This window comes from Pan paniscus, chromosome 3, assembly GCF_029289425.2.
Source record: "Pan paniscus chromosome 3, NHGRI_mPanPan1-v2.0_pri, whole genome shotgun sequence".
Classification (NCBI taxonomy): domain Eukaryota; kingdom Metazoa; phylum Chordata; class Mammalia; order Primates; family Hominidae; genus Pan; species Pan paniscus.
This window is the reverse complement of record NC_073252.2, coordinates 97,897,928-97,910,844: the sequence shown is the minus strand read 5'-3', so window position 1 is coordinate 97,910,844 and position 12,917 is coordinate 97,897,928. Positions and strand designations below refer to the sequence as shown.

At 39.4% G+C, this 12,917-nt stretch overlaps 1 protein-coding gene across 2 annotated transcripts in view; it reads right to left on the bottom strand.

The window, feature by feature from the left end:
- Positions 1-12,406, bottom strand: part of DAPP1 (dual adaptor of phosphotyrosine and 3-phosphoinositides 1) — a 55,342-nt gene extending 42,936 nt beyond the window's left edge. For both annotated transcript variants that reach the window (XM_055111662.1, XM_003829938.7), the window contains exon 1: positions 12,127-12,406. In XM_055111662.1, coding sequence (XP_054967637.1) covers positions 12,127-12,227 — 101 coding nt within the window. In that variant the 5' untranslated portion in view covers positions 12,228-12,406. The remainder of the gene's footprint in view (positions 1-12,126) is intronic.
- Between the last annotated feature and the right edge of the window lie 511 nt (positions 12,407-12,917).

The following is a 12,917-nucleotide window of genomic DNA, read 5'->3' as shown; positions in this document are numbered from 1 at the left end:
TTTTATGCAATTCTTTAACTTTTACAGAAAAAAACAAACTAGATTTGCTAAATTAAACAATGTATTATGGATATGCTAGACATTTGCAAAGTGGTAGGAACACACTGTAATGCAGTTGGGAATAGGTTCATTTTTTGAAACTTAAAAAAAAAAATTCTTCTAGTCTCATTTTCCCTGAAGAAGCAAAAAAGAGCAAGAAACTCCTATTAGAAAGAATGTTAATAGTCTCCATTTTCCCCAAGGCCCACATATTGCCATAATTATGTCTCAAGTCTGATAAAGTCAACAGAGAAAAGACTAATTAAGCTCCAAAAGAATATTTGTACTGGGTTTATAAGATTATGAAAACCAGCAATTCAACTTGAAGGAAACAGTGATATTATCCTTTCCATGATACAGTAAAAAACTAGGAAACACCACCCACTAAAGAATTTTCATAGCTGCCTCTTAGTAAGATACAGAAAATAAACTCAGCCACAGAGAATGTGGACAGGCTGGATCCAGAAAGCTGGTCCTTGGTTCAGCTTCCTTTCCTTTCATTCTGGGGCCTCTTTGAGCTAGAATCTTCTGGAAAATTGCTCCAGAATAGTGGAACCTTCATAGTTTCTTATCCCATTGGGTTTTACTGTTTTAATTTACTAATCTAACTTTATACCTCATTTGTTCTGTTCTTTAAAGGAGAGGCTTTTAAATTTTTTGAATTGACTCACAGTACAAAATACATTTTATATCACTCTGTATATATATAAACATACATATGTCACAAAGACGCACAAAAAACAAAAAGTTACAGGACGTAACACCTATCTTTCTATAGGATATTAACTTGAATATATTCTTTTCTCTTTATTTTGAATGAATATTGATGTGACCCATTAAATTCACTTTAAGCCTACTAACGGGTTGTACCTGGTGTTTAAATCACAGTGCAAAGCTTTGCTACTTAAAGTATGGACCAACAGCATCAGCATCACCTGGGATCTTGTCAGAAATGCACAACAGCAGTGTTTGAATAATTTCTAAACTCTATAGTACTCTTATCCAATCTTTGCCTACATATTGCTAATGATGGGGAACTCAGTACTTGTATAGGCAAGCTTAATCCATATGTTCATGATTCATGGTTAGAAAACTCTTGGGCTACAATGAATTGCCATTTTTTGCTGTGTAGATGGCTTTCAGCAGATGGTTTCAGAGCTGCTTCTTGGAGTTACATAGATGATACTTATAGAAAGAGTTGAAAGCATTTAGAATGCACCTTCTTCTCTTTCCATCATCTTCAGCTTTTCCTTTTATGACAGGCTTTCAGTTCCTTTATCATCCAGGGACCTTATCACCCAGAGAACTCATCTCATCTGAAAATCTTTCAAACTTAAAAAATCTGTCTTAACGTTAAACTCTGACCTGCAAAACAAAGCAGCACAGGAGCTCCCTTATTCTGGCTGCTGGGCACACATAAGGCAGCCCGAGAATGCATTAGTTTCTTCACAATTGCATCACATAGCTGATTCACACTGGACTTACTGTTGATTAAAACTTCCAATTAGGTCATTTCCTTCATCTGCACTTATAAGTGTGATGGTGTTTTTTTTTTTTTTTTTTTTTTTTGAGACGTAGTCTGACTCTGTTGCCCAGGCTGGAGTGCAGTGGCTCGATCTCGGCTCACTGCAAGCTCTGCCTCCCGGGTTCACGCCATTCTCCTGCCTCAGCCTCCTGAGTAGCTGGGACTACAAGTGCCCACCACCACACCTGGCTAATTTTTGTATTTTTAGTAGAGACGGGGTTTCACCTTGTTAGCCAGGATGGTCTCGATCTCCTGACCTCATGATCCGCCCACCTCAGCCTCCCAAAGTGCTGAGATTACAGACCGCGCCCAGCCAAGAGTGATGGTTTTAAAATCAGGTGCAATAAGAAACTTTTTACTACTGGGAAGTGTCAAGTGAAAAGAGTGGCTAGTGAGCAGCCAACATGGACCACACACAACCTCAGGCCCCTCCCTCAACCTGCTAAGTCCCACGTGATTGTTATGCACTTTAGAGTTTGAGGAGCATGTATGGGAAGGACTCTTGGGCCTGAAAACTTTAATTCACTTCAGTAATGTGAACAGTTTGAGTTCACAGAATTTGGCATTTGAAGAGAAGGGCAAAGCAAAGTACTAAGTGACTTTCCAGTACCAACAGAATGGAAAAGAGAAGGATCTGCAGGTTAACATAGAAGAATCACCAAATAGCTGCTATCTTAGTGATATGGACAGTAAATATTATAGCATAGGAAGGGGAGCTCACAGTGGGCTGGAATGATCAGGGAAAACTTCATGGAGCGGGAAAATGATAAACTGCAGTATGAAGAATGAATATAGGATTCATTAGGCAGTGAGAGGCATTCTGAGAGGAGAAATGACATAAGCAAAGGCACTGGAGTGGACATGGGCTTGGTGTGTATGGGCAACCAAATGCCTAGCTGGAGCACAGGGTCCCTGTTGGGAAGTGATGCAAAATAACTCTGGAAGAACTGGTGGACACAGAAAGCAATGTTGCACTTTAAAACACATGCCACACATCCATTTAGATAGTATATTTCTTGATGACAAAATGTCTTAGTAACTCATGTCTACAGATTATTCACATATTTAATGATATATTTTTCCCTGCCTGGAAAAGATACATGAAATAGAACCTCAATTCTGTTTCATCAGAGTTATAAAGAGGACATATATTTCAACGCAAAGTGGGAAAAAAACTCCTGATTGTGTTAAAACAGCCAAAATGCCCTGGAGTTGAACAGCCAACAAAAGCATTCTTCTTTAGAAAATTTTCTCTTATTTCATTTTCAAAGTTGTTCTCACTTTTATATGACACTGACACCCCTCTGAACTATCTAGACCAAAGATGACAAATGCATAACATATGTGCCACACCCCTTCTCTAAGTTCATACATGGCACAGCTAATTGATGTGTCTTTCTTGCTGAGCCTATACTTAGCCTCACAATCTTTCTGAACACAACAGTGATAGAACAAAGATGAATCTATTAGGCGTTCACACTCTAAGGTTTAATCTGTTCTTACCACTTGAACTATTCCATGGGATTGCTTGGCTGCTGATTTCATTCATGCTCATTTGTTCATAGGGTCGGTGCTAGATACTTTGATTTTGTGAAAGGTAAAGTGTTTGGCCCTCTATGCCATTAGAAATCATGGGTTTAGGGTGTCTTATGTAACTCAAGAGCTACCAGTGCTGTAATTTATATTAGAATCAGGTTGTGACATATCTAAGAAAGATGGTGTTGCCCACACAAGCCCGTTAAGTCACATGTTCATAAGTGTGGGCTTATTTTTCCATTGATAATAGCAATGGACCCTGTTCAAATAGAGGGAATCAAGCCGAAGCCTTATAAAGGATTTTGGAAGTTCTTACATGGTCTCAGACAGGTGTAGTGTGATATACAGGGGAGGCCAAAGAAAGATTCTCTAGAGTCTCTCCAATAGAGAGGTTTCTGTGATGGAACCAGCAGGGCTGTATCTTTCAAAATTGCTTTTCTAAATGCCCATGTTTACATGAGCTAAGAGCAGAGCTAAATGGTGAGACCAGCTGCTCCAGGCTTTAGAAAACAGACCTGAGTGATGACAGAGGCAGAGCATGCAAATATCTCATTGATCTGTGAGTTAAAGGCAGGTCCCAAGTTTTTTGGTGGGAGTCAAGGCTCAGCTAATGGAAATCAAAACTGAAAGGGAGGAGAGAATTCTGTAGGAGTTTGAGATCAGGATGAACCTGTTCTTGAAGAAGTCTGAGAAATGATGCAAGAAGCTCTGGAATATGAAAACACAGAGACAGACAGAGATGGAGACTCAGAGATTCAGAGACAGAGTGGCACAAAGTCTCAGAGACACAAAAGTCAAAGAACTGCAGACAGACGGATAGAAAGATAGAGACACAAAACTCAAGAGACCAAGATAGACTCGCCAGCTCACACAGATAGCCAGAAGCACATGGGGACAGAGACTTAGGGAATGCACATGCAGACCCAAAGAGTGATCCAGGAGACAGGAGCAGAGAAAACAATGAAAGATAAAGATGTCTTTAAAGATAAAGAAAAATCCACAGAGCCTGACTCAGAGATGGACCAACATACCCAGGGAAGTCAGATTTGGACAGACCTGAGGGACAGAGCCACTAATTGCGGGAGGGGTGAAAACTGCATCTCACTGTACTGAGATCCTTCTGTTCAGTCCCCAGGGAAGCCTTCACAGTACAGGAATGGCTGCAAGACCAAAAAAGCACCACTGCTCTCCAGTAACTGAGGCTCAGGGAACATTTTATTTGGATTGGAAAAAACCTTGAAAAGGCCTAGAATGACTAGGCAGGGAATGAAAATCAGAGGTTCTCTTAAGAGGGCTCATCTTCAAGTAAAATCAAGCTTGACTCTGGGCTTACGATGGTTACTCTTGTAACTTATCCCTCACAAAGTGCTGGTTCAGGGTAATTGTCTTCAAACTGTGGTTGCCATTGACAACCTACCATTGTGGGCTAGTGTAGGAGACAGAGAGGGTCACTTTCAGGAAGCTTCAGCTATAGGAAAGAGCTATAAGAACATTGGGGTCTGTAAAAAAAATACAGGCAGATTCTTGTTTCATTAGTTATCTCTTCTCTATTCCATGGTTTAGGCGATACCTCTAACCAACGTCAATTTATTCCACCAGTAAAAACCACTGGGCATAAGGGGACTGAGTGAGTCTGAAAGTGATGAATGCAAGTACATCATCAGCGTTGGTGCAGTGGAAAGCTCACTGGCTTAAGTCAGGAGGCTTGAGTTCTGGTCTTGGCCTTGACTCAACTTGGGGCAATTCAACATTTAAACATCTGCTCTTTGTCAAGTGGTATGCTCAGATGGAGAAGGCAAAGATGAATAAACCACTGTCCTGCTCCTAAGGAGTTCACCATTAAAAGGAGTTTACTGTGCTCTAGCCTAAAGCAGGTGGCTAAACCTCTTAGTACCTCAGGACTGACATCTGCAAAATGGTTTCAAGAGTATCTGGTGAATCAACCCAAACATGCAATCAACTTGTATAAGTCAGAACTCTAGGAGCAGTAACATGAAACCCAGGAAAATTTAGAAATTTATACTGATAAAGCAAACAATGAGTTATAATATATTTGTGAGACATTAAGGTTTTCAAAATTTCTTTGATACCATTTTGAAAACGTACACAAAAGCAGAACTAGTTTTGTTTGGACATGAGTCGCTTATTTTGCTTAGCTCAATGGAATTGCTGGATTCTACCCTTGTTCCTTCCTGACTATTCCCGGGTTAGCACTCTAGTTTCCTACTCACCAATCTGAAAACTCCCTCACTAACCCACTATCTTGGCTCTAGCCCCATTGCCACCCATCATGCTGAACTATCAGATTAATCTACCTAAAAACAAAACATGAAGACTATGTAATTCCACATTCCTATGAACCTTCAGTGAGTCCACATTGTTCATTGACCAAATCTATTTTAGGCCCTCTGGAATCTAGATCAACCTAAATATCCATGCTTTCAGAGGGAAGCAAGAGCCTACTTTGAGACAGATCAAGAAGGAGATGATGGAAAAATATCCTACCAAAAAGCAAAAGCAAAATTATACATATAATATGATTACAATTCAATCTCTATATATGTTTGTGTGTGTGTACAGAAAAACATTTCTTAAAAACTAGAATCGAGATGAACAATGTTATTTTAGGTAGTAGTACATGGCTGACATTTTAGTGCTTTTCTTTATATTTTGATGCTTCTCTTCATCTCTCTAATTTTTGATAATTAATATATATTACTATTATTTTCAACTATTTATTATAAATAAATTCAGATATACTAGAAAGTAGAAAAATTGCATCAATGTTTCTGCATTTAAATAATACCCATATTTCAGGTAGAATAATTTTTAACCTTTTGCCACATTTTTAATACAACGTTTAATTTTGACTCTTTCGATGAACAGTTTTAAAGTAAATTACAGATATCCTGACACTTTAACCCTAAATAATTCAACATGCATCTCTCAAAAGTGACATTCTTTTACATAATCATCATACTGTTATCAAAACAAGTGATTACTCTTACACTTTTTAAAGTTATAAACATTTTTAAACAAAGAAGGTCTAACAATAGATAATGGGGGCAGGTGCTAGTGGGCAGGGTCAGGGGAAGCATGACCATAAAGAAGCAAGTGGTGAGCAACGAACACCAATAAGGCCCAGCAGTGTTCACTGTGCTCTTGGTAGAGGCAGGCCTCTATCAGGCAGTAGGACACAGAGGTTGATGGGCTCAGAATAGGAATTTATCCTCTTCGGGAGTTGGTAGGAGCCAGAAATTAATGCAGGTTTTAACAAAATGTCTAAGAGTATGGTCATGAAAGCAGAAGTACAAGAGAAAAGCCAAGTTGAAGCTTCTCATAGGATGAGACGGATAGAGGTAGAGACCAGAATCAGACCACCGGAATGCTGACAAACCAGATGGGTCTTGGGGACTGGGTGGGTCTGAGTTCATGTGAGCTTTTTCAATTCTGAATCCTTGCATATTTTGCTACCATCACTCCTTTATTCAGGCCATTTTCTCTGTAGAAAATTTCACCTTTTCTAACTTCAACTGACAAAAATCATATCAGCTCCAAGGCCATCTTCTCCACTTCTACTGTGGAGAAGATAGCCTTCCATAGGAGATTGTTTTATCTAGACACTGTCACAGCCCTCAGCCCACACAACACTGCATTCTAACTCTACATGCATATGAATCCTCCATCTCCGCACAGCCATGCTTTCTTTATTGTAGTCTCCTCTATGCTGCCTTGCCTGGCGTCATCATTCAACAGATAGATCTATGACCCAGTAGAAGAGTGAATGAATGAAACAAGTGACTCCCCCCAACATGGACAGTCTGTGGGACAGATTTCCACTTGTAAGTAGAAGGAAGTCACCCTTTGAAGGAACAGAAAAACACCACAACTGAAGAGGAAATTCACTTGAGTTATGAAGAGATGGAACTGTACACTAGTTACATACTAATTATACAACCACAGAAGAACCACCTTCCGTTTTTAGAATCCAAGATTACAGAGCTGTGCACAGAAGAGGAACAAGCTGTATTGCTGTAGTTGGTGTCACACCTCTGTAAACAGGTTCCACTGAAATTTTGACTTTACGTTTCTTAGCTGAATAAATTTTTCTAGTCCTGAAAATGAATTCTACACAAAATTCAATAATGTTCTGATTAACTAGAATGCTGGCCTGGCTTTGTGTACATGTGCATGTATATTATGTGAGGAATAGAAAGAATAATGTCTTTTATAGTAAACTTTGTTATAATCACAGAACTTTCTTTGCTTCTCTCAGTTCATATTAAGAACTATGAACATGTACTAGTATAATAAGATGAGAGAAATTTGATGAAAACCAGGAGGTTACGTCAGCAGTCAAGCATGAAGGCTCTGGAGCAAAACTCTTGGATTTGAAGGTATGTTAGAATGGAAACTTGAGCATGTGATTAAAACTCTGTTCTTTACTTTTCTCATCTATAAATGGGGACAACATTAGTAATAATACCCACCTCACAGCAATGTGTAAATTAAACAAGTTCACATGGGCAAAGGGCTTAAACTAGTGCTTGGCACATGATAAGCATCCAATAATTACTAATTGCCATTATTAGAATACATACCTTTGACCAGTGGGCTCTACAAAGCAGCACCATGCAGTGGAAAGCTCTGGGGTAAGTTCCTAGGTGTGTCTCTCAGCTCCACTACTTACAAAGTCTGTGACCTGGATCGTATACTTAGCTTATTGAAGTCACCTTTTGCATCTATGAAATGAGTATGGTGATATCGTATTGAAAGTGTTATTGTGAAGCCTAAATGGCATTATGCACATGAATGGTATGGTGCTGATGCATAGTAGGTGGTCAGTAAATTAGGACTATCACAGCAGGGAAACAACCTGGTTTGTGAAGTCAGCATGGGTTTTGAACACAGACACTCAGAGACTGTAGGCAACCTGATTTTTCTGCTCTTGAGTCTCTTCCTGTGTAAAGCTGGAATACCAGTGCCTTTCAAAGACCAGAGCTGGTGTCTACAAAATGCCTGCCTTATAATACAGACTCATTTTGTTTATTATCATTTATTCCTTGGGTCAGCAAACCACCAGCTGAGGGTTAATTCCTGTCAGACACCTGTTTTAGTATGGACTGGGAGCCAAGAATGGCTGTACATTTTGAAATGCTTGAGGGAAATAGAAAAATATTCATAAAAATTATATGAAATTCACATTTCAGTGTATAAATAACGTTTTGTTTGAACACCATCACGGTCATTTGTTTCTGTGTTCTCTGGTAGTTTTTGCACAACGGCAGATATGAGTAGTTGAGGTAGAGACTGTAAGGCCTGCAAAGCCTAAAACATTCGTTACCCAGCCCTTTATTAAAAAAAGGTTTGCTGCTCCATGGTCTACTCTAACCTTCTCTTATATGTGAAGAATTAGTTATCAATTTATTTAAATATTCAGAGGTTGGAATCTAGTTCTTTGGCACTGGCCAATCCAGCCAAACACTGGCACTTTCTTATACAACTTTCAATTTGAGAAAGTATTTAAAAAAGAGAACGTTTATTATGTTTCTCACTTGGAGTTACAACTGACTAGATCATTTGAATATTTAATTTTAAAGCATGCTAAAACACTTTCATTTCATGTTATTTCTTTTGTGTTTATACATATATATAGCTATATGTAGAAATAGTATAGTAACCTTTGTTAAAGCCAAAGAATTGCTGGAATTTTCAGTAATTTAACTAGCTATTCTTTACCAGTTTGTTACTTAGGTGATATCTCCAGTATTTGTTACTTGTTTTATTTTGCCATATTTTCATTTTGCAAGCAGCAAACAGCCTGACCCATCTCCTCATTCATGGTCCACCTCCTTCCTCTCCCCTGATTCTCCACACCCTCACTTCTTGCCCTCCCCACACCTCTCTTCCCCCTAAGCCCATACCCTCCCCTGAGAAGTGTAAGCGAAGCTGAGCAACAATTTAAGATGGTTTTATTTCTCCTTTGCTTCTGGACACATTAATGTATTTTAGATGAAAGAAAATTAATGATTTTAGGCTGACACTCTATAAATGAGACATGGAAAAGCACTGTGTTGCTTGATTTAGGTATTTTAAAAAATAATAAACCTGTACTCTGAGCAAGTTGTATATGTCCTGGAAAGGCAAGTGATGGATTTGCTGCAGTTCAGGGCTCAATTTACAGGATTTACATATTCCAGAGCCTGAAAAAAACAGAGGCCCAAGAACAAAGACTTCTGCTATTTCTGTAATTTAACCACTAACTTATCTGTTTATGTCTATCAAAAACATAAACGTAAGGATTTATCTAACTACTCAAATAACCTCTTAAAAATAATTGAAAAATTAAGTCATTAAAACCAGCTACCTTTTGTCTATCAATTACATTAAATCATTTTGTTTTTAAGGAGGTCTTTGGAAACTAAATTAATCAGAAGGTTTGGTAGAGATTCTATCTCGCCAGTGGTTAAAGGTTCAAAGAAAAAGTCAGTATAATGTTCGAGTTATGTTCAGTATTCTGGCAGAGGCAACAAGTCATTGTCAAGAGTTATCAAATTGTTATCTATAAAAAATGTATCAGTGAGGTGCTGCAGGAGCAAGTACTGGCACAAGTTGATTATTAAATATTCAATTCGATGATGTTAAATTGTTGGCAGCTTGAAATTGTCTATAGTGGGAGTATTTATACCAGGGAATTAGGCAAATTCTTGAAATCAGGGCTTTCTCCACACCCCAACTCTTCCCAGGTGTTTTTCCAGCACACTATTGAGTATGCTTAAATAAGCCATACATCTGAGGGTTCTTTTTGGGAGAACAGAAATGTCCTAAAACTGATTTATGGTGATGGTTGTATCACTCTGTAAAGTTAGTCAAAAGTATTGAATTGTACACTTGAAATGGGTATATTTTATGATATGTAAAATAACCTCAATAAAGTTGCTAATCGAAATGCCCCTAAACCAACAAACAAAATATCAACATTTATTAGTAATTTTAAGATTCAAGTACACACCCAACAGACTTAAAATGAAAAACAAGACCACATTTACCTAATGCATTTGGTAGATACATATTCTATGCAGTGATCATCAACCTAGGGTCTCACTTTGGAATTACTTGGAGAGTTTGACAAGAAAACACCCATCCCCAGAGATACTGAAATCATTTGTCAAGTCTGTGGTTTGGGTGTCAAGTTGTTCCAGAGCACAGCCAAGGTCAAGAACCAGGACTGTAGAGCAGTTTTCCCAGATAACTGCAGGTTGCCCATTGCTATAGAAATCATCCTCATGTTTATTAATTGTTCACGACTTCTGAAATAGGGAAATCTGGCCATGAATGTACCCTTTTTTTTTGCAGGGAAGTGGTGTGACTCGGTTTTGTATTCAATGTCTATTCTTTGCACATGGAGGAAAGATACAGTCCTATTCCACCCGTGGGGCTCACCTGTAGTTGCTTCTTGCTGTTGACATCATGGTGGGGCACAGAGACAGCATCTAATTCATCTTTGTCATCTAAGTGTGTTCCCACAGTACTCAACCATAGACTCTGGGTTCTAGGATTGTTTGTTTAACTAAAGGACCAGAATTGAATATATTCCTCTATCTCCTCCTTTGGGGTTTTCTATTACAGTGGGCTGGGAATACAGTTAACAGAACATGTAAAGCATTGTAACTTAATAGTTCAATAAGACACTGAGGGCCACAGTTCAGCTTTAGCTTTTGGACTTGGTGACACCTGTGCTGGATGCTCACAGAAGGGCCTTTTACCTCTTCTGTTTGGGGATTCAATCTAGAGGGATAGAGAGATTCTAGAGCTCTGGCTTCCTAATAAGGGGAGTTTTCTTTAATGAAAATTCCAGGTGTTTTATCTGATTTGCCAAATGAAAGTAGAGTTCAATTCCGAGACCTCAGTTTTATAATCTAAAGACAGGAATTATTGATAAACTTTTACAGTAATACAACATAAAAAGATACAATCTCTGCAGCCTTAACACAGAGAGATTTCAACTCTATTTTGGTTTTTCTTTGGTTTAGGACATAGCCTGTGGTAGGTTGGATGCCCAGCTTTGCCATGTAATTGATGTGTGACTAGCAAGCAAGTTATTCAAACCTGTTTGGTACTTGTTTTCATCCTTTGTAAGATGAAGATGACAACAGCTCCTATGTCATTGGATTGCTATGAAGATTTAGAGCTATTTGTCCAGGCAGAAGGTAAAGGTTTTGCCTCTCCTCATGCACAGGTGTCAAAGCCACCTTTATTGGGATATTCCCAGTGCATTAGGCAGTTTCTCTGGGAAATCCCCAATTCCTCTCTTGTGTAATACTTGTTTCTTATTAAATACCCGGATGAGTTGTCATCTGGGTCCCTTCTTAAAGACAGAGCTCCAATGACTCCACCTACCTATACTTACCTGTTTGAAGCAGAAATTTTATCCTCTTCCTGGATTGTTGGTACTGAAAGGCTCAAAGTTGGCTCTCTGGACATACATACGATATCAAAGCTCACAAATGCAGTATCAGGAGAAAGAAACATACAAGCGAGACTGTTGCAGGAACTTCCTCATTCTCTGTCTTTTGAAAAAGTCCCTCTCCCTTACAGTAGGGTAGGCTTTCTGTTTATCTTACCAGAAACACAGTCCTTTTACTGTCCCTGGGTCAGTGCTAGAAACTCTTGAACAGCGCATTTATTCATAAACCAGAGCAACATCAAGGAAGCCAGGCAACATCACCTCTATATCCCAATTCTGTCCCTCTTCTCAAAGAATGTCCAACATTTGATTTTTTCCCCTATTTTCTCAACCTACTTGTTTTCACATCTAGAAAAATAATGCCTGCTTTTCCAATGGAATTAGCCCCAGACAAGAAGATACTTAACAGATACAAATGAATAAAGTGGAAAAAAATAAATGGTTGAGGTGGCAGAGGGCAACAAGGCACTGAAGATAGTCATTAATCAAAGCATGCAGGTGGGAGTGCGGAGTCAATGTCCACCCACTAGGTACTTTGAAAGGAGATCTGCTGCCTTACCCCAAGTCCTGGAGCAGCTCAGCCTCTCCATCGGATCTGCTCCACAGATCTGAGGGATCCTGGGTGCTCATCTTCCCTTCTAGAAGTTCTGCTCTGCCCATTCGCGCCCTTCACAGAGGTAGAGAGAGAGACACAACTGGGCTGCTCCTGACACCTTCTCGCTCTGTGAGACAGCAGCCTGCTCTGGCTCTGAGTCTCCAAGGCAAGGAAGTGAAACTTGGTTACTTACTCCTCCCACCAACACCACCACCCTGGCCTGGAGGCACTGGCAGGAGTGTTCTGTCAGTCAGGAAGTATGCAAACTTAGGTAGTTACCTCTGAGGACACCCACACTACATCACGCAACAGGCGGTTGCTATCAAAGGAAATGAAGAGGCAACCACCCCACCTGGGATTGGACAACAGTGCAAACTGCTTGTGTGAGGCCAAACCCTAGCTTCTCCATAATGCTATCAGCCTCTGGTTTGTAGTGGAGGATGCGTGCACTCTTTTACCCCATCTTCTTTCTGTCTTACACACCAACACAGGGAACACTGAGGAAGCTTCTCTATCAGGAACACCTTTAGAGTGGATAGAAAAAGCAGAAGCAAACCACAAATTCGACCCTGAAGTTTGATGTTTTAGCACTTTTGCAATATTTCTGCTTGTTTACCCAGACCTTCTAATATATCCTCAATGCTCCGAATAGGGATGATTCAGAGACAATTATTGTTTCCTCCACAGAAAAAGAATTAGGAGAGGAGAAGGTAGGAAAAAGTTACAAGGGGCCATTCTGGTGCCCACCTAATGGG